This window comes from Sus scrofa, chromosome 3 (assembly GCF_054392235.1).
Source record: "Sus scrofa isolate SSC_HxYL_T2T_F1_AM1 chromosome 3, Sscrofa_HxYL_maternal_Yorkshire_Landrace_v2.0, whole genome shotgun sequence".
Lineage (NCBI taxonomy): Eukaryota > Metazoa > Chordata > Mammalia > Artiodactyla > Suidae > Sus > Sus scrofa.
The window spans coordinates 17,855,622-17,876,241 of NC_139385.1; the positions used below are offsets into that span (position 1 = coordinate 17,855,622).

At 52.1% G+C, this 20,620-nt stretch overlaps 1 protein-coding gene across 3 annotated transcripts; it reads left to right on the forward strand.

Moving 5' to 3' along the window:
- Positions 1-1,999: 1,999 nt before the first annotated feature.
- On the forward strand, positions 2,000-16,487 carry QPRT (quinolinate phosphoribosyltransferase). Of its 3 annotated transcripts, XM_085015710.1 has the most exons (5): positions 2,008-2,061; positions 12,296-12,501; positions 13,634-14,169; positions 15,539-15,670; positions 15,742-16,487. In XM_085015710.1, the coding sequence occupies exons 3-5, from the start codon at positions 13,939-13,941 to the stop codon at positions 15,958-15,960; spliced, it is 582 nt and encodes a 193-aa protein (XP_084871836.1). In that variant the 5' UTR covers positions 2,008-2,061; positions 12,296-12,501; positions 13,634-13,938; the 3' UTR covers positions 15,961-16,487. The 3 variants fall into 3 exon arrangements, with proteins under 3 accessions (NP_001431393.1, XP_084871836.1, XP_084871837.1); NM_001444464.1 differs by lacking the exon at positions 12,296-12,501 and having other exon boundaries at positions 2,000-2,061; positions 15,742-16,482; XM_085015711.1 differs by lacking the exons at positions 2,008-2,061; positions 12,296-12,501 and adding an exon at positions 8,155-8,279.
- Positions 16,488-20,620: the final 4,133 nt, after the last annotated feature.

Genomic DNA, 20,620 nt, shown 5'->3' on the forward strand with positions numbered 1-20,620 from the left:
GGGCCACCACAATTCAAGGGCTGCCTGTAGGAAGAAAGACCTGCAGGAGATGGAAAAGAGCCTTTAAGAGAGAAACCAGGAGGTCACAGATGCAGCTTGGATCCTGTTTTGCTGTGGCTGCGGTGTAGGCCAGAGGTTGTAGCTCCGAATCGACCCTTATCCTGGAAACTTCCATATGCCGTGAGTGTGGCCCTAAAAAGCAAAAAAAAAAGAGAGAGAGAGAGAGAGAAACTAGGAGGGAGTTCTCTTGTGGCACAGTGGGTTAAGGATCTGGCATTGTCACTGCAGCGGCTCGGGTTGCTGCTATGGCGTGGGCTTGATCCCTGACCAGGGAACTTCCACATGCTGCAAGTGCAGCCTAAAAGAAGGGGTGGTGAGGGAGAGAGAGAGGAGAGAGGAGAGAAAGAGAAAGAGAGAGAAACCAAGAAAATGACATCTAGAGAAAAGAGGGAAAACTCAATCTTTTTTTTTGTTTGTTTGTTTTTTTTTTGTTTTGTTTTGTTTTTTAGGACTGCACTTGCGGCATATGGAAGTTCCCAGGCTAGGGGTCTAATTGGAGCTACACCTGTTGGCCTACATCACAGCCACAGCAACGCCAGATCCTTAACCCACTGAGCGAGCCCAGGGATCGAACTTGCAATCTCATAGTTCCTAGTTGGATATGTTTCTGCTGGGCCATGACGGGAACTCCGAGAACTCTTTTGAAGAAGGGCTGTCAGAAGCTGGCCTGGACCAGAGGGCCGAGGTGCACGATGGAGCTTAAGAGTGAGGCCTCCTTCAGTTTTGTGCCTCAGGGCCTTTGCTTGCCTCACTGGAGTTCCAGTCCTGGCGGGGTCACCTATTGCAGGGAAGAGGGAGAAGGCCTGGAAAAGGCCCCGGTTTGTAATCAGCGGTCCCAGCAACTTTTGTAACAAGTTCCAACACAAGTTCCGACAGAGCCCCCAGCACTTCTGGGACAAGAACTTGCCTGAAGTCCCAGTCCAATGATCTGGTTTTCCTCTTCAAAAGCCTGACTCTGATCTGCCCCGGGGCCCTTTGAAGTAGTACCTTGGGAAGAGGGAAGGGAAGGGAAGTGGATGTTTGCTGAGTTTCTACTCTGTCGCAGGCAGAGTTTTCTCACTTGATTCTCAGTTGAAGCCTTGAGGTTGGTATTGTTCCATTTTACAGCTCAGGAAACAGAGGAGGTGCAGCAAAAGATACAGAGGTATTTGATAGAAAGATAGAAGCAGGATTTCCCCAAGTGTTCAAAAAAACTGTCCAGGGACTTTCTGTTGTGGCTCAGCAGGTTAAGAATCCGACTAGGAACCATGAGGTTGTGGGTTCGATCCCTGGCCTTGTTCAGTGGGTTAAGGATCCGGTGTTGCTGTGAGCTGTGGTGTAGGTTGCAGACGTGGCTCAGATCCCCTGTTGCCGTGGCCCTGGCTTAGGCCGGCGGCTACAGCTCTGATTCGACCCCTAGCCTGGGAACCTCCATATGCCACGGGAGCAGCCCTGGAAAAGGCAAAAAGACAAAAAAAAAAAAAAAAAAAAAAAAAAAAAGAATCCGACTAGTATCCATGAGGATGAAGGTTCGATCCCTGGCCTCACTCAGTGGGTTAAGGATCTAAATTGCTGCAAGCTCGGGCCTAGGCCACAGATGTGGCCTTGCCGTGGCTGAGGCCGGCAGCTGCAGCTTTGATTGGACCCCAAGCCTGGGCCTTTCCACATGCCACAGGTGTAGCCCCTAAAAAAACAAAAACAAACTAACACAAAGCTGTCCCACCTTCCCAGGGAGCACACCCTGGGACAGGGCGGTGGCGGGGGGTCGGTGAGTGGAGAGAGAACGGGGCCTGCGCTTGGAGGATGGACTCTGCCTTCGGTAACTGGAGGCGGGAGGGCGCCCCAGCGAGCGGCGGGAGGGCAGGTCAATCTCGGCGGGGCCGGTCAGCCCGGCCCCTCCCTCCCCTCCTGCCGGCAGCCCCACCCCCACCCCGCCCCCAGCCCCAGCCCCAGCCTCTCCAAACACTGGAGCAGCAGCAGACGCGCCATTCGGGCAGCTCCGCGCTATCATGGACCCTGAAGGTAAAGGACCCTCTCAGGCCTCCCCCGCCCCCAACCCGGGTCCCGGCAGCACCCCCCTTTGGCCCCGTCTCCTGCCCATCCCCCACCTCCCATCTCCTCTCCTTCCTCAGCACCCCCCCTCCTCCCCGGCTCCCTCCAACCCCTCTGAACCCAAGCCCTCCTTCCCCCTCCGTCCTCCAAAGGCCTCTTCTCACTCTTCTTTGTCCATCTGCATCGGGTCGCCAGGTGAGCTCCGGAGAAGAAAGGGGCTTGTGCCCCTGGATAGGTCTGGAGTCACCTGGAAAGGGGACACATCTCCTGGGGGTTGGGGAGCTGAAGGGCTGAAGGGGCCGGGGCCGCGGGAGGCTGGACCCGGCGCAACTCTGGACTTTGCCACTTAACTAGCAGCTAGAGCTAGAGCCAGGCCAAGTCCTGCCCCATCCGCCGCGGGGGCAGGGGGAAGGGGACCCGAGTCCTGGGCGGGGGGAAGGAGGCTGGATGCAGGATGATAGGGGCCAGGCCCTGGGGTCAAAAGCCTCGCCCGTTTGAGGAGTTCCCGCTGTAGTGGCAGCCTCTTGGGAGTGCTGAGACACAGGTTTGATCCCAAGCTGGCACAGTAGGTTAAGAATCTGGCGTTGCTGCATCTGCGGCTTAGATTGTAACTGTGGTTCAGGTGTGATCCCTGGCCCGGGAACTCCATATGCTGGGGAGCAGCCAAAAAAGAAAAAAAAAAGGGAAAGAAAGCAAGAAAAAGGAGTTCCCGTCGTGGCGCAGTGGTTAACGAATCCGACTAGGAACCATGAGGTTGCGGGTTCGGTCCCTGCCCTTGCTCAGTGGGTTAACGATCCGGCGTTGCCGTGAGCTGTGGTGTAGGTTGCAGACACGGCTCGGATCCCGCGTTGCTGTGGCTCTGGCGTAGGCCGGTGGCTACAGCTCCGATTCAACCCCTAGCCTGGGAACCTCCATATGCCGTGGGAGCGGCCCAAAGAAATAGCAACAACAACAACAACAACAACAACAACAACAAAAAAGACAAAAGACAAAAGACAAAAAAAAAAAAAAAAAAGAAAGCAAGAAAAAGAAAAAGCTCCTGTTTGCATCTGAGCTCCACCAGGAACAGATTGTGTGACCTTGAGCAAGTCATCTGTTGTTCCAGAGCCGCATTTTCTTGCATCTGCAAAATGACATAATAGCTCCCTGTTCACCCGGTTGGGGGTGGGGGTGGGACAAATGACACCAGCACCAGCGTGGAGGGCTCTTTGCAGTTTCACTGTCCCCTCCCCAGGCTTCTCCTTCCCCAGCTCTGACCTCCCTCCCCTGGTCCAGGGCTTCTGCTAGCACCACACGTGCCTCCTTGGCTGTGGAACCAGCTGTGGGAGGTCTAGACCACTTTTGTGGGGGGGGTTTTTTGTATTTTGTCTTTTTAGGGATGCACCCATGGCATATGGAAGTTCCCAGGCTAGGGGTCCAATTGGAGCTGTAGCCTCCAGCCAGAGCCACAGCCACAGCAACTTGGGATCCGAGCTGCGTCTGTGACGTACGCCATAGATCACAGCAATGCTGGATCCTTAACCCACTGAGAGAGGCCAGGGATCGAACCTGCGTCCTCATGGATGCTAGTCTGATTCGTTTCCGCTGAGCCACGATGGGAACTCCCCCAATAGCCTCACAGTTGCTGTGACCTATGGATTTCCCTCCCTGGAGTCACCGGAGCCTCTTTTTCTGTTCCCATCTCCCTGCAGGTGGTGGTCAGTGGGTGGTGGGGGCCTGGCTTCTTCTGCCCGGCAGCCTTCAGGCACGTGATGGGGTGACATGGATGTTTACCTCTGGACTAAGCAGGAAGGTGCAGGAATGAAGCCCAGAGGGAGTAGTTGAGACAAGAGGGTGAGGCAAAGGCTAGGGAAGGAGGGGTGAGGACAGAGTTGGGTAGGAGCAGATGGCAAGCTGGTGGCCAAGGTGTGAGGGGGTGGGGCCAGGGCTGGAGCAGCAGGTCTAGGGGTGCGGGTGCAGGTGGTGGTCCCCTTACAGATGCCCTCCCCTTAGACTTGACCCCTGCTTAGTGCTTTCTCGCCCAGGCTGTTGCACCAGCTTCATGGCTTACATCTTTCAAAACCCCTAGGCATCGTTTAAATATTATACCATCATTTAAACATTATACTTAAAAGTGCACATTTGGAGTTCCCATTGTGGCTACGTTGTGGTTACAAACCCAACTAATATCCATGAGGATGCGGGTTTGATCCCCGGCCCCACTCAGTGGGTTAAGGATCCAGCATTGCTGTGAGCTGCAGTGTAGGTCGCAGACTCTGGCTTTGCTGTGGCTTTGGCCTAGGCCAGCAGCTGCAGCTCCAATTCAACCCCTAGCCTGAGAACTTCCATATGCTGTGGTGCGGCCCTAAAAAAGCCAAGAAAAAAAAAAAAAAAGGTGCATTTTGTTTGTGTGACTTCTGATCCAAAGTTTTATGGCTTGGAGTTCCTGTTGTGGCACAGCGGAAACAAATCCGACTAGTAACCATGAGGACGCAGGTTCGATCCCTGGCCCTGCTCAATGGGTTAAGAATCTGGCGTTGCCGTGAGTTGTGGTGTAGGTCACTGACATGGTTTGGGATCCTGTGTTGCTGTGGCTGTGGTGTAGGCGGGCAGCTGTAGCTCCGATTCAGCTCCTAGCCTGGGAACCTCCATATGCCTCGGGTGCAAAAAAAAAAAAAAAAAAAAAAAAAAAAGTTTTATGGCTTTACTGGCATCCTCTGGTGGCTCAACAGGTTAAAGATCCAGTGTTGTCATTCTGTGGTGTGGGTTGATCCCTGGCCTGGGAACTTCTGCATGCCGGGGGCAAGGCCAAAATTTTTTTTACGAGTTTTCCATAGCTGATTGAAGGAGACCCTCATTGTTTTCTGTCTTTCTGTCTTTCAAGACCTGCTCCTTAAGTGGTCTCTCTCTCTTTTTTTTTTTTTGTCCTTTTTAGGGCTGCACCCAAGGCATATGGAGGTTCCCAGGCTAAAGGTCTCATTGGAGTCACAGCTGCCAGCCTACGCCAGAGCCACAGCAACACGGGATCCGAGCTGCGTCTGCGACAGGTCACAGCAACGCCGGATCCTTAACCCCCTGAGCAAGGTCAGGGATCGAACCTGCAACCTCATGGTTCCTAGTCAGATTCATTAACCACGGAACCACGACGGGAACTCCTCAGAGCCAGCCTTTCTGAGCCTTCTCTTATTGCTCGTATCTTAATGACAGGTCAACTCTCCTCGCTCTGAAACCCTAGAGATCATTTACCCCTTGTGTGATGGGCAATCTCCTTGGGCTCTATTCGGAGGTCATTTCTCCTCTCAAGGGAGAGAAGGGGAAAAGAAAAGAATATTCAGCTGGAAGCTTCAGTGCTCACCAGCCTCTGTCTCCATCTGGTGTTTGCCAAACAGATCAAGAAATGAATAAATGGGAGAACAAAGCTGCCAGAGTCAGATCCCTGGGTTTAAAGGCACCTGGCGGGTCATTGGCTGCGGCTTTACATGACTCACCCCATTCTCTCCTCATCCGCAGCCCTGTGATTTCCTCGTGAAACTAACTTTCAGAGAGGTTAGGGAATTGCCTAAGGGTTGCCCAGCATATGGGCGCTGAAACTGAGATTTGAACCAGTCCAGGGGCAGAACGCTGGAACCCTGGGTGTGGCTTGTAGAACTTTGTGAATATTGATTAATAAACATATACATTTAAAATATAATTTAATGCTCAGTGTAGTGATGTGGGCTAAGTGAGGGGACTCTGGAGCCAGCCTGCCTGGGGGGTGATGGTCCTGACTCCATGTTTCCCATCTGTGCGAACTTTGGGCGAGTTACCTGCCTTTTCAGTGCCTCAGTTTCCTTATCTGTAAAATGGGGATAATAAGAGTCCCCACTTCGTGAGGGTTGTTGTGAGGATTAAATGTGTTAATATATATAAAATGCTTGGAACAGTGCCTGGGAAGGACCATCAAAGTATTAGCTGTTTATTACACAGGATGTCTCTCCAGATTCTATTATAGACAAATGGTAGCAGGCAGCACCGTTTTAGCAAAAACTTACAGGGAGTTCCTGCTGTGGCGCAGCGGGTTAGGGATCAGTGTTGCTGCAGCTGTGGCGGAGCAGCTGCAGCTCAGATTTTGATTGCTGGCCCCAGGGACCTTCCATACACTGCAGGTACAGCCAAAAAAGAAAAGGAAAAAAAAAAAAAAGAGGTAAACTTATCAAAGCAAAACCTTGAAAACTATGTCTATCTATTGAAGTTAATTTTTTTTTCCTGTAAATTGGGGAAAACCATCATTACTTGCTATTAGCTGGAACACTGTGTCAGCCTCATATACATGTCACTGTTGCTGCAAGCACAGGTTACACATGGTTACACACCAAATTAAGAACAAAAACTCGTGATACTTGTTTTGGGTGCATTTGCAGAAGCTGCCTTTGTGCCCATCCATCAAAGGCATCAACAAGGATTTATTAAATGACTGAAGGAAAGATACAGGGAAAGAAAGATACAGGGGGAGTTCCCATCATGGCCCAGTGGTTAATGAATCTGACTAGGAACCATGAGGTTGCGGGTTCGATCCCTGACCTTGTTCAGTGGGTTAAGGATCCAGCGTTGCCATGAGCTGTGGTGTAGGTTGCAGACGTGGCTTGGATCCCGAGTTGCTGTGGCTCTGGTGTAGGCCAGCAGCTACATCTCCAATTTGACCCCTAGCCTGGGAACCTCCATATGCCGCAGGAGAGGCCCTAAAAAAGACAAAAAAAAAAAGATACAGGGATGAAAGCTCTGCTTCTGGCCCCGTCCCTTCACATGTGGAGCCACTGTTTAGTTAGGGCAACATAGAGACACAGGCAAAATCAGTCAGCAATCCAGATTGCTAGAGTGCCAGTTGAGGTATGGGAGGCATCTTCAAAGATTATGCCAGAATCCGTGGGTTTTCTTGTTGATGTTCTTCAGGGCTGCACCTGAGGCACATGGGGGTTCCCAGGCTAAGGCTCAAATCAGAGCTGTTGCTGCCGGCCTACACCACAGCCACAGCAACACCAGATCCGAGCCGTGTCTGCCACCTACGCTGCAGCTCATGCCAACACCGGATCCTTAGCCCCCTGATCGAGGCTAGGGATCAAACCCCCATCCTTACATATCCTAGTCGGGTTTGTTAACCCCTGAGCCATGACGGGAACTCCCAGCATCTTCAGTTTATCTGTACCTTTTGTTGTTCGGCTGCACCCATGACGTACAGCGCCAGGGATCGAAGCTGTGCCACAGCAGTGGCAACACCAGATCCTCAGCCCCTGGAGTCACCAGGGAACTCCTATCTGTATCGTTTTACCTCCTTTGTAAAGAGAGACATGCAGGCAGTTCCCCTAGATGCTTTGGATCCCTTCAAAACCAGAGAGGCCAATGTTAATAAAATTCTAGAAAAACCAATTAAGAAAGTATGGCCTTGAGAGATCATAGTTACACCCCACAAGAGAACACTGTAATCTCCGAAGTCTAGGCCTTTGGAGAGCGTTTTTACATATGACAACGGCAAAGATAAAAAGGGGACCAGCTGTTACAGTTGTTTCCTCTGTGCAGAAGCTTCTCCTTGGGCAGCTGCAAAAACAGCCCTGCACCACCCCCACCCTCAGTTCCTTTCAGCATCAGTGGCTAATCAGGAGAGCCCTTCTTTTCTTTCTTTTTTTGTTTTTTTTTTTCTGTCTTTTGTCTTTTTCCACAGCATATGGAAGTTCCCAGGCTAGGGGGGGGTCACATCAGAACTGCAGCCACCAGCCTACACCACAGCCACAGCCACTCGGGATCCAAGCCGCATCCTCGATCTACACCACAGCTCAAGGCAACGCCAGATCCTTAACCCACTGAGCGAGGCCAGGGATCGAACCCTCGTCCTCATGGATGCTAGTTGGGTTCGCTAACCGCTGAGCCACTAGGGGAACTCCAAGAGCCCTTATTTTTGAAACTTCCCCCAGGCTTGCCTTTTATTGGAAATGCATGCGAGTCGGTGCCTAAAGCAAACCAGATGTATTTATTTATTTTTCACAAATGGAACATGGAGCTTTATTTCTTTTTGGTGAACGTTTCTGCCTCTCCAATGGGGGATCAGGACCGAAGACTTGAAAAGGATGCAAGAGAGCTAACGCCTGCTGGTGGAGGCGGTGTGGTTCTAAAACTACCCCTCTGGGGACCGGAAAGACCAGGGCCCATGCTGATCATTTTCTAGCTCTGCTTTTTAGGTAATTTCCCTTTGTGTTTCTCTGTTTCTTTCTTTCTTTTTTTGGCCTGCGGAAGTTCTGGGGCCAGTGATCCAACCTGCGCCACAGCAGTAACCTGAACCACAGCAGCGACAATGCCAGATTCCCAACCACTAGGCCACCAGGGAACTCCTCCCCTTTGCCATTTCTGAGCCTTGGTTTTCTGCCATGAAGCCTTGGTCTCTACCCTGAAGAAGAGCAGGTAGGATTTGTGACAGTGGATAGTAAGTACTCTGCATCTGTAGGCACCAAGGTATGGCAGCTTTTTTTTTTTTTTTTTTTGTCTTTTTAGCACCGCACCTGCGGCATATGGAGGTTCCCAGGCAAAGGGTCCAATCGGAGCTGTAGCCGCCAGCCTACGCCACAGCCACAGCAACACAGGATCCAAGCCGCATGTGCGACCTACACCGCAGGTCACGGCAACACCGAATCCTTAACCTTGTATGGTAGCTCTTAGTCTCTTCCTGCGCTTCAGAAGCTCTCAGCTCTGCTACAAATTACAGCTGTTACCGGAGGGAATTCCCATTGTAGCACAGTGGAAACCAATCAGACTAGGATCCATGAGGATGTGGGTTCGATCCCTGACTTCCCTCAGTGGGCTAAGGATCCGGCGTTGCTGTGAGCTGTGGTGGAGGTCAAAACTGTAGCTGTAGGCTGGCAGCTGTAGCTCTGATTCAGCCCCTAGCCTGGGAATTTCCACATGCCATGGGTGCAGCCCTAAAAGGACAAACCCCTGGCTCTACCTCTTCTTAGCTGCCAAGTCTGGTATATTCTACCTCAGAAAGAATGCTCCCGTTTGCCCCTGCTCTCTCTTCCTCTCATTACCGCCCAATGCAGGGCTTCATCACCCTTCATCTGGGCCCGTTGCCCCAGCCTCCATCTGCCTCCCAACCCCTCTCCAGTTGGTGGTCGAAGTGACCTTTCTAGAACAAAATCACCACCGCACCATTCCCTTGCTTAAAACTCTGTCCAGGAGTTCCCGTCGTGGCGCAGTGGTTAACAAATCCGACTAGGAACCATCAGGTTGCGGGTTCGATTCCTGGTCTCGCTCAGTGGGTTAAGGATCTGGCGTTGCCGTGAGCTGTGGTGTGGGTCACAGATGTGGCTCGGATCCCATGTTGCTGTGGCTCTGGTGTAGGCCAGTGGCTACAGCTCCAATTTGACCCCTAGCCTGGGAACCTCCATGTGCTGGGGGATCGGCCCTAGAAAAGGCAGAAAGACAAAAAAAAAAAAAAAAAAAAAAAAAAAATTCTGTCCAGATGCCTTAGCTTATTAGTTTAGTCTTTTTTTTTTTTTCCTACCCTGGCCTCCCCTCGTGACATTTCTCCCCTGAATCCTCCTCAGCGCCCCCCGCCCCCCCAACCCATCGCCTCTCTGTTTTCTTGCTTTTGAACCTTGAACACTCACTCTTTCAGTCCGAAATGTCTTGTCCTTCCTCCTCCTCCTCCTCACCTCCCCACCTCTGCTGGCAAACATTACTCATCCTTCAAGGCCACTAAACCTACCCCGTTTCTCAGGGACGTTTAGTCATTTCTTCCTCTTTCTCCCACGACTCTTGGGAAACGCTTTGGGCACCCTGTCGATAAACACGCCTCCTATGTGCCCGCTGGTGCTCTCGAGGGCTTTGCAGATATTCACTTCCTTAATTTTCACCACGAGCCTCTGAGGCTAGGACCAGTGTGAAGCTGGGACACCGAAGGGCCCCCGCAAGGTTGCGTCCCTTGCCCAAGATCACTCAGCTAAAGGTGACAAGAGGCAGTGCTGGGACCCAGCTCGAGTGGCCCCTTTCACTGTATGGCCTCTCTGCTTAGATAGGTACCATCAAACATTTTGCATTAAACTGAAAAATATGGGCGTTCCCGCTGTGACACAGTGGGTTAAGACTCCAGTTGCAGGAGTTCCTGTCGCGGTGCAGCGGTTAACGAACCCAACAAGTATCCATGAGGTTGCGGGTTTAATCTCTGGCCTTGGTCAGTGGGCTAAGGGTCTGGAGTTGCTGGGAGCTGTGGTGTAGGTCGCAGATGTGGCTCGGATCTGGCGTGGCTGTGGTGTAGGCTGGCAGCTCTAGCTCCAATGGGACCCCTAGCCTGGAAACCTCTATATGCCTTGGGTGCGGCCCAGAAAAAAAAAGAATGCAACTGCAGCAGCTCGGGTTGCTGCAGAGGTGAGGGTTTGGTCCTTTACCTGGTGTAGTGGGTTAAAGGATCTGGCTGTGGCTCAGATTTGGTCACTGGCCCGGGAACTTCTATATGCTGCAGGTTCGGCCATTAAAAAAAAAGTAAACTAAACAATATGAAATTGCCAATATTTGACATTGACCTGTGCAAGCAGCACATGTGTCTGGGTCAGAATGCTCGGCACTTGGGTTGCAGCAGAAAACTCAGTGGAGGAGTTCCCCTTGTGGTGCAGCAGAAACAAATCCAACTAGGAAGCATGAGGACGCAGGTTCGATCCCTGGCCTCGCTCAGTGGGTTAAGGATCCGGCATTGCAGTGAGCCGTGGTGAAGGTCAAAGACGCGGCTCAGATCCTGAGTTGCTGTGGCTGTGGTGTAGGCCGGCAGCTACAGCTCCAATTGCACCCCTGGCCTGGGAACCTCCATATGCCTCGGGTGTGGCCCTAAAAAGCAAAAAGAAAACTCAGTGGACCTCGTGGCCCCAGAGAGGAAACGCCAGCAGAGGATGACATGGAGGGTAGGACAGGAGCTGGGGGAGCATGCGACCTGATGTAGGGGGTCTGTGACAGCCCCCTCCTAGGAGTGAGGTCTAAGATGGCCTGAAGAGGAGTGAGAGGTGAAGGGGGAGTCTGGGGTGAGGGTGAGGGAAGGGACTTCCAGGCAGAAGCACAACCCTGGGACAGCAAAAGCAAAGCCCTACAAGCTAAGAGAAAGAACTGCCCACTCCTGCACCCAATGATTCATACCTGGTACAGAGCAGGTGCTCAACAAAGATTTGTCCAAAGAATAAATTAAAAATGGATAGAAGTCGAGAGAGTTGCTAATACAATGAAAGTGAGCTTTCTTTTTTTAAAAGTGATTCAAATTCACTTTATTGTTTGTTTTGTTTTCATCTTTTTAGGGCCACACCTGCTGCATATGGAAGTTCCCAGGCTAGGGGTTGAATTGGAGCTATAGCCACTGGCCTACACCACAGCCACAGCAACGTGGGATCCGAGCCGGGTCTGCGACCTCCACCACAACTCCTGGCAATACCAGATCCTTAACCCACTGATCAAGGCCAGGGATCAAACCCGTGTCCTCAAGGACACTAGTGGGTTCGTTACCACTGAGCCATGACAGGAACTCCTCAAATTCACTTTAAAAAGCAAACATTGGAATTCCTGCCATGGCTCAGCGGAAACAAATTTGACTAGTATCTACATCCATGAGGATGCAGGTTCGATCCCCAGCCTGGCTCAGTGGGTTAAGGATCCAGTGTTGCCATGAGCTGTGGTGTAGGTCTCAGATGCAGTTCAGATCTGATGTGGCTGTGGCTCTGGCATAGGCCAGTGGCTATAGCTCAGATTCAACCCTTCGCCTGAGAACCTCCATATGCCACAGGTGTGGCCATAAAAAGACCAACAATAATAATAACAAATAAGCAAAGATCACTGCACCTGGTCTGAATGGCTGGAGAGGGGCGGGGGCTGGTCTGTGAATGGTGGAGGAGGAGACTCCATCTTTGTTCCTATCCCCGACTTTGTTCCTAGCACCTGACCAGGGCACAGCTGGCTCCGATTGAGGACTGGAAGTCACTTGGGGGCAGTTGTGGGACAGAAGGTGGGGAAGGAGGGGCAGGTGCAATCCCTGAGGTCTGTGGCTGAGGGCGGGGCGGCAGGTTCTTGGCCTTGGGGAAGAAGGGTTGGACAAAAAAGGCCTGCTTCTGAGAACAGAGCAATCCAGAATGTCTGGCCTTAACTTAAACTTGGAGCTAAAGTGGGGGAAACAAGACAAAGCTTAAACAAAACCCCCTCACAGGCTGCCTAACCCTCTCTTCCCCAGGAGGCCAAATCCTTCTACGACCCGCTCCTGAGGCTGCAGATCTGCCCTTGCCCGACAGATGGCGATGTTGCACCGTGCCTGAGCTCAGCCTCCGCGGTCACCCCATTCATTTCAACAGGCCCAGGGGCCCCCCTGGACCACCTTGTCTATATCGCTTCTTTTACAGACAAAGGGTGTAGAGAAATGACAGTTTTTAGAAACATCAGGTGAGGGAGGGGTCTTCAAGCTGGAGGGCAAAGATGGAAGGACAGATGGCCACAAGGCCTGGCGGATCTCGCTCTGCCATCAATTTGCTGTGTGACCTCAGCAGACTTGTTTTCCTCTCTGGTCCTCAGTCTTCACATCTGTAAAGAGCTGAACTTCTGGTTTTAAAATTCTTGGAGCTATGGAGATGACTGGGATGGAAAAGATAGATTCTCCTGGGGGCTTCTCCTAGTAAACGAAGGATGTTTGGGAGTTCCCGTTGTGGCTCAGTGGAAATGAATCCCACTAGTATCCAAGAGGATGTGGGTTCAATCCCTGGCCTCACTCAATGGGTTAAGGATCCGGCATTGCCATGAGCTTCGGTGTAAGTCGCAGATGCGGCTTGGATCCCTCCCTATTTGTGGCCGTGGCTGTGGTGTAGACTGGCAGCTGTAGCCTGGGAACTTTGACCCCTAGCCTGGGAACTTCCATATGTCACATCTGCGGCCCAAAAAAGCAAAAAGCAAAACAAAAAACCTTACACTTACATGCAAGGCAAACAGAAAGGCTGCAGAGTGACTTTCAGGCAGCTGGATTTTCTCTTCTAGTTGGTGAATAGCTGTTGATCCAGCACTAGGTTTAGCAGATAAAATATAGGACATTCAATTAAATTTGACTTTCAGATAACTGACAGATAATTTTTAAGATTAAGTAGGTTTTAGGAGTTCCCATCATGGTGCAGTGGAAATGAATCCGACTAGGAACCATGAGGTTTCGGGTTTAATCCCTGGCTTTGCTCAGTGGGTTAAGGATCTGGCGTTGCTGTGAACTGTGGTGTAGGTCGCAGATGCAGCTCGGATCTGTCGTGGCTGTGGCTCTAGCGCAGGCTGGCAGCTACAGGTCCGATTAGACCTCTAGCCTGGAAACCTCCATATGCTGTGGGTGCGGCCCCAAAAGGAAGAAAAAAAAATTATGTTTTAGGAGTTCCCTGGTGGCTTGGTGGGTTAAGGATTTGGCATTGTCTTTGCTGTGGTTCTGGTCACTGCTGTGGTGCAGGTTCAAACCCATGCCGTGAGTGCGGCCAAAAACAATGTTTTTTCTTTGTCTTTTTAGGGCAGCCAGAATGTAACATTCTTCTCTCTCTTTCCCTCCCAGGCCTGGCACTCCTGCTGCCTCCTGCCACTCTGGCCACCCTGGCAGACAGCTGGCTCCGCGAGGACTGCCCGGGTCTCAACCCCGTGGCCTTGGTCACGGGGGCAGCCCCCTCACAGGCAGTGCTGTGGGCCAAGTCCCCCGGGGTACTGGCTGGGAGGCCCTTCTTTGATGCCATCTTTGCCCAAGTCAACTGCCAGGTCTCCTGGTTCCTCCCGGAGGGATCCAAGCTGGTGCCTGTGGCCAAGGTGGCCGAGGTCCAGGGCCCAGCCCATTGCCTGCTGCTGGGGGAGCGGGTGGCCCTTAATATGCTGGCCCGCTGCAGTGGTGTCGCCAGCGCTGCCGCCACCGCTGTGGAGACTGCCAGGGGGACCGGCTGGGCCGGGCACGTGGCAGGCACGAGGAAGACCACGCCCGGCTTCCGGCTGGTGGAGAAGTATGGGCTCCTCGTGGGCGGGGCCACCTCCCACAGGTACGACCTGGGGGGGCTGGTGATGGTGAAGGACAACCACGTCGTGGCGGCTGGTGGCGTCGAACAGGTGTCTGTCTATCCAGCTGAGCCCCTACCCTGGCCCTGCTCCAAACCCCCATTACAGCCCTTCCCCTCTTCCAGGGACACCCCCGGCCACTCCTTGGTGAACAGTGATGGCCTGGGGGTTGGGGGATGCAACAGTCCTTGACCCCTCAGCACTTCCCTCTGGAAAATGAGGGGTTGCTTCGTCACCAGCGTTTTGAGGGCAGGTGTGATGTCGCAGGCAAAGGACCAGCTACTGGGAACTCAGTGTTGATTACTCCACGAGCTTGGGCAGGTCGCTCTAACTCTCTGAGTCTGTTTGTCATCCATAGAAATGTTCTCAAAGACCCTTCCAGGCTTTTTTTTTTTTTAGGGCCTCACCCGCGGCATAAGGAGGTTCCCAGGCTAGGGGTTGATTCAGAGCTGTAGCCACTGGCCTACGCCACAGCCATAGCAACGCAGGATCTGAGCCGCATCTGCGACCTACACCAGAGTTCACGGCAACGCTGGATCCTTAACCCACTGAGCAAGGCCAGGGATGGAACCTGTGTCCTCATAGATGCTAGTCAGATTCGCTAACCACTGAGCCATGATGGGAACTCTAACCCTTCCAGTCTTAATATTCTGAGACCATTGAACTCATGTCCAAATGTTGAATATTGCTGAAATTGGCCATTTGGGGAGTTCCCGTTGTGGCTCAGAGGATTAAGAACCCGGCTAGTATCCATGAAGGTTCGGGTTCAATCCCTGGCCTTGCTCAGTGGGCTAAGGATCTGGCATTGCCACAAGCGGCAGTGAAGGTCCCGGATGTGGCTCCGATCCAGCATTGCTGTGGCTGTTGCTATGGCATGGGCCGGCAGCTGCATTTCTAATTCGACTCCTAGCCTGGGAACTTCCATATGCTGCAGGTGCAGCCCTGAAAAAAAAAAAAAAGAAAAAAAAAGAAAAAATTGGCCATTTGGGGAACCCACAAAAATGGTAATTTCACCTGGTTTCACCTAATATGCAGGAAGCCATTTCAATGCCTGGTTTTCTCATGAACCCCAAACTCGTTATCCATCTGGAGCCTTCTGCTTTTTTTTTTTTTTTTTTTTTTTGGTCTTTTTGTTTTTTAGGGCTGTACCTGTAGCATATGGGCATATGGAGGTTCCCAGGCTAGGGATTTAATCAGAGCTGCAGCTGCCGGCCTACACCACAGCTCACAGCAATGCCAGATCCTTAACCCATTGAGCGAGGCCAGGAATCGAACCCGCAACCTCATGGTTCCTGGTCAGATTCGTTTCCACTGCGCCATGACGGGAACTCCGATCTGGAGCCCTCTGAATGCCAGTCCCAGCTCACTTGGTCCTGGCCAGGTGCCACCCATTCTCACTCTCACCCTCGGGGCCTGACAGGCGGTGCAGGGGGCCCGGCGGGCAGCCAACTTCGCCCTGAAGGTGGAGGTGGAGTGCAGCAGCCTGCAGGAGGCTCTGGAGGCGGCCGAGGCAGGAGCTGACCTTGTCTTGCTGGACAACTTCAGGCCTGAGGTGAGGCGGGGTCTGCTTCCTGGGAAGGGGCTGTTGGGGGCTCTCACCTCTCCCTGGCTTGTGTCCCGCAGGAGCTGCACCCCACGGCCGCGGCGCTGAAGGCTCAGTTCCCGACCGTGGGCGTGGAGGCCAGCGGGGGCGTCACCCTGGACAACCTCCCTCAGTTCTGTGGGCCCCACATCGATGTCATCTCTCTGGGGATGCTAACCCAGGCAGCCCCAGCCCTGGATTTCTCCCTCAAGCTGTTTGCCGAAGGGACCACTCCAGTGCCCTACGCGCGCAAGTCCTAAAGCCGAGGAAGATACACTGGCAGCGGGATAACACGGTTTCAGGGGACCCTCAACGTTTCACATCTCCAAGTCCAGTGGCCATTAGGACACTCTCAGTATTAGTCTGCACTAAGGTCCGGCTCTGCCACATACTGCTTGTGTGACCTCAATGACTGACTTTACCTCTACTGACCTCAGTTTCCTAATCTGTAAAATGGGTCGAATCAATCTCATGGATTTCTTGGGCTGATAATTAACACAGAGAAAGTGCTCAGTATATGTTAGAAATGACCACCGGTTTGAAGCTATGCTACACCCCCACCCACCCCCCGCCCACACACTACCTTCTCTGAAGTCATCATTACTCAATGGTGTCTAATGATCGCTGTCAGCCAGGTATCGGTTGTCACGTGGCCCTTGTGGCCCATGCGTGCCACTTTGTAGATACAACGTGATCACAGTCTATGTGAAAATAAATCCCAAAGAACTCTTTCAACAAGTATCAAATGGAAATTGCACGTGATAAAAAGAAAGCATTGGTTTGACAATTTTCTTTTTTTTTTTTTTTTGCTTTTTAGGGCTGCACCTGCGGCATATGGAGGTTCCCAGGCTAGGGGTCTAAACGGAGCTACAGCTGCCAGCCTACACCACAGCCACAGCAATGCCAGATCCAAGCTGCATCTGTGACCTACACCACAGCTCACGGCAACATTGGATCCTTTACCCACTGAGCGAGGCCAGGGATCGAACCCTCAGCCTCATGGTTCCGAGTCGGATTCATTTCCACTGCGCCATGAAGGGAACTCCAACAGTTTTCTTTTTGAGTGATCATATGTGTATTTCACAGTCAATGGCATCTTAGACTTGAGGACATAGGGCATCGGATCTGATATTCAGCTGGACTGTTACACCTGGTTGGTGCCCTTGTGGGACTGGTTACCAAGCACTCCACCCCTCACCTCTGGCTACTGTCACCACCTCTTTGGTTGAAGGTAAGAATGTATTCATGCCTCACTTCTGGGGTCCCCAACAGACTTCACAACTCATCTTTCCCAAAATGAACCCCCTATTTGGCATTGAAGACTTTTTTTTTCCCCAAGGCTGCAGGTGTGGCATATGAAAGTTCCCAGGCTAGGGGTCAAATTGGAGCTGGAGCTGGAGCCTATGCCACAGCCACAGCAATGCCAGATCCGGAGCCGAGTCTGTGACCTACACTCGAGCTCACAGCAACACTGAATCCTTAACCCACTGAGCGAGGCCAGAGCTCGAACCTGCGTCCTCATGGATACTAGTTGGGTTCATTTCCACTGAGCCACAATGGGAACTCCCTGAAGGCCTTTTAGCGTTGGGTTCCATGGGGATGCCATTCATTGGGAGAGGAACAGAGCAGCCGGGGCCAGAGCAAAGGTCAGTTAGAGAGAAAGGGAGGGGCTGGGTGGGGGTCCGTGTTCAAATGTCAACTTCCTTCTGTGCTAAGTCAGGACTCTGAGGTCTAAGCAGAGGATGTAAATCCATCCCCCCAAACACACATGCACACACCTGAAGTCTTGCCTACCTGAGCGGACACTCCCACCCTCCCCTCCGACCTTCCGAGTGGCTCTGGGAGGAACGCCAGCCTGAGGGCACCCAAGGTGGCCCCCAAGGTAACTCCTCCTGGGAGATCTTCAGTTTGGAAGCTGCCTCTCCCCTTCTAGAACTCATTCTCAGAGTTCCTATTGTGGCTCATCAGGGTAAGGACCCAACGTAGTGTCCGCGAGGATATGGGTTCGATCCCTGGCCTCGATCAGTGGGTTAACGATCAGATGCAGCTAGGATCCGTGTCGCTGTGGTTCTGGCGTAGGCTGGCAGCTGCAGCTCTGTTTCAATCCCTAGTTTCCATATGCGACTGTAAAAAGAAAAAGGGGGGAAAAAAAAGGAAAGAACAGAACCCACTCTCTTCTTTTCCCTTTGCCAAGAGGGGAGAAAAATGGGTCCATCCACAGAGTCTCCTTCTCCAGGGAGATCCAGGGGCCCTGGTCGATCTTGAGGGAGCTATTTGACCCCTTTGCCCCTTTCTCAACCCTGGAGGAGACCAGCAATGTGGGATCCGGACCACTTCTGCCACTTACACCACAGCTCACGGCTATGCCAGATCCTTAACCCACTGAGCAAGGCCAGGGATTGAACCCACATCCTCAGGGGTCCTAGTTGGGTTTGTTAACCGCTGAGTCACAAAGGGAACTCCTAGCTTATCTCAAATTTAAAAGCTCCACACCAGCCAAGACCCTCATCAGTGAGCACCAAACATGTGCCAAGGACCTGAGCACATGGCGGAAATTCTTCTAGTGGAGATGCTGGCAGAAGCGCACACTGCCGGGAGTTCCTATTGTGGCCCAGTGGGTTAAGAATCCGGTATTGCGGGAAGCTGTGGCGTAGGTTGCAGATATGGCTCAGATTCCCCTTGCTGTGGCTGTGGTCAGGCTGGCGGCTGCAGCTCTGATTCAAACCCTAGACTGGAAACTTCCAGATGCCGGATGCCTGTGTGGCCCTAAAAAGACAAAAAATGAAAAAAAAGAAAAAGAAAACATCTCCCAAGCTGAGTCTCAAACTCACCCTGGAGCCCAGAAACGAAACAGCCCTACGGGCTGATCCTAGATCTGAGTGCTAGGAGGGGATTCCAGTGGAAAAGAAAACAGATCCTGCGCAGGCAAAAGCAATCCATGCCCTCCTTACAGGGGATGGATTTCCGGGCAGTGGAGGCTGCATGAGCAAAGCTTCAGAGGTGGGAAATGGCTTGGATGTTTTGGTGTAAGGTTTGAAGCTGGGATCAGGGGAGGAAAGATGACTAGGAGCTGGGCTGGGGCCAGACCACAAAATGTTAGGTCAGAGGACTTGGCTTCTGTCCCGAAAACAATCAGATGGAAGCTGGAAAGTGAGATAAGCCTATTTGCAGGAAGATCTATTTGAGGGGCCAGAGAGACCTAGCAAGCAGCCTGAGAGGAGGCTGATGCAGCCACTCAGAGGGCTCCAGTGTGCATCGTGGCAATGGGTTGGCAAGAAGGGCAGTCAGCCAGGAAAACAGCATCTGAAAAGGCTCAGAGAGCATATGGAGCCCGATGGGTTCAGGGCGGTAGGAAGAGTTGAGTGTGGCTGTGGTGGGGGAGGGGAGGGTGGCGATGGGGCAGGGGTGGGGGTGAAGGGCAGAAGAAGGATCTCACATTTCCCCTGGGACTAGGCTTGGATGCTTTCCCCAGGCTGCCTCCCCTCCAGGGTAAAGCTCACGCCCTTTAGAGCAAATGTGTCCATCAGTTGTGCCCGGTATACAACACATGATCCATGCTGGCTGGTGGGCAAGAAGGGAATACATATTTGATTGAGTGTCCTTGCCCAGTACGTGTTGGTCTTTTTCTCAGTTAATGCTCGTGGGGGCCGGGGTGTTAGCATCTCCATTTTAGTCACAAGGAAACAGGTTTTATGAAGTTAAAAATGCTGCTTGGGGTCGTAGATCAATAAAGTGATAGGGCAGGATTCAAAATAATATTTGTTGAACACCTACTATGTGCCAGACCCTCTTCTAGGTACTGGATATACAACAATGAGTAAACAGTGAAAATCCCTGTCCTCATGGAGTTTATATTCTAGAGGGGCTGTCTCTGCAGCTGGAGGGGGTGGGGATAGACAATGAAAAAAACCCCTAAAAATGCTGTCAAATCCCCTTATGGCCACCAGAGGGCACTGCAACCACACCAGCTTCTATTCTCTGATTCCCTCTCCCTTCCAGGTTCCAAACATACTAGCCTATGAATGCTAAGTGTAGCCTCTGCTCCAGACTGAAGGCTGAGAAGGAGTGGGCAGCAGTCCTTTCTTCCACCCACTTTTCCAGCTTAATCTCGCCGTCAGATCCCCATTCAACCACCCAAGGTATTTCAGTGACTTTCAACGCCCCCTGTAGTCCAGAGAGCCATCATTAAGACTCAGGCGAATGGGGAGTTCCCATCATGGCGCGGTGGTTAACAAATCCGACTAGGAGCCATGAGGTTGCGGGTTCGATCCTTGGCCTTGCTCAGTGGGTGAAGGATCCGGCATTGCCATGAGCTGTGGTGTAGGTCGCAGACACGGCTCGGATCCTGCGTTGCTGTGGCTCTGGCATAGGCTGGTGGCTACAGCTCCGATTTGACCCCTAGCCTGGGAACCTCCATATGCTACAGAAGCGGCCCAAGAAATGGCAAAAAGACAAAAAAAAAAAAAAAAAAAAAAAGACTCAGGTGAATGGGTTTACTCAGCAACACCCTACTAATACTTACCTTTCTGCCCATGCACTCCCCTTCCAGCTACCCATCCCCCCCCATCCCCTCCACCCACCCATCTCCTGGGGCTCTCAGTCTAGAGGGTGGAGGAAGGCGGGAGGTCAAACCAGGCTGGCAGAGAGTCCATGAACTCGGTGGGCATGAGTTTCAGTGCACCAAGGCCAGTGAAAGCTGAAAGCATTTAAAAAAGGGCAAGACATTATTAGCAAACCAAACTGTATCTGAAAACAATTCAACGCTGGATCTTTAAAAAATCCCACTGTGCTATTATGTGGTATGGACACATCTATTAATTTATTGCTAGCCCTTCAAGACAGTAGGGTAGGTAAAATTCCATAAATGTTTCAGGACCTCTGTACTTTGCTCTCGTCACTTCCTGAGTGATAGAACATTTT

Coding starts and splice junctions, on each gene's coding strand:
- QPRT (NM_001444464.1), top strand. Junction 14,170..15,538: donor CGGCTGGTGGCGTCGAACAG/GTGTCTGTCTAT, acceptor GGGGCCTGACAG/GCGGTGCAGGGGGCCCGGCG. Junction 15,671..15,741: donor TGGACAACTTCAGGCCTGAG/GTGAGGCGGGGT, acceptor TGTGTCCCGCAG/GAGCTGCACCCCACGGCCGC.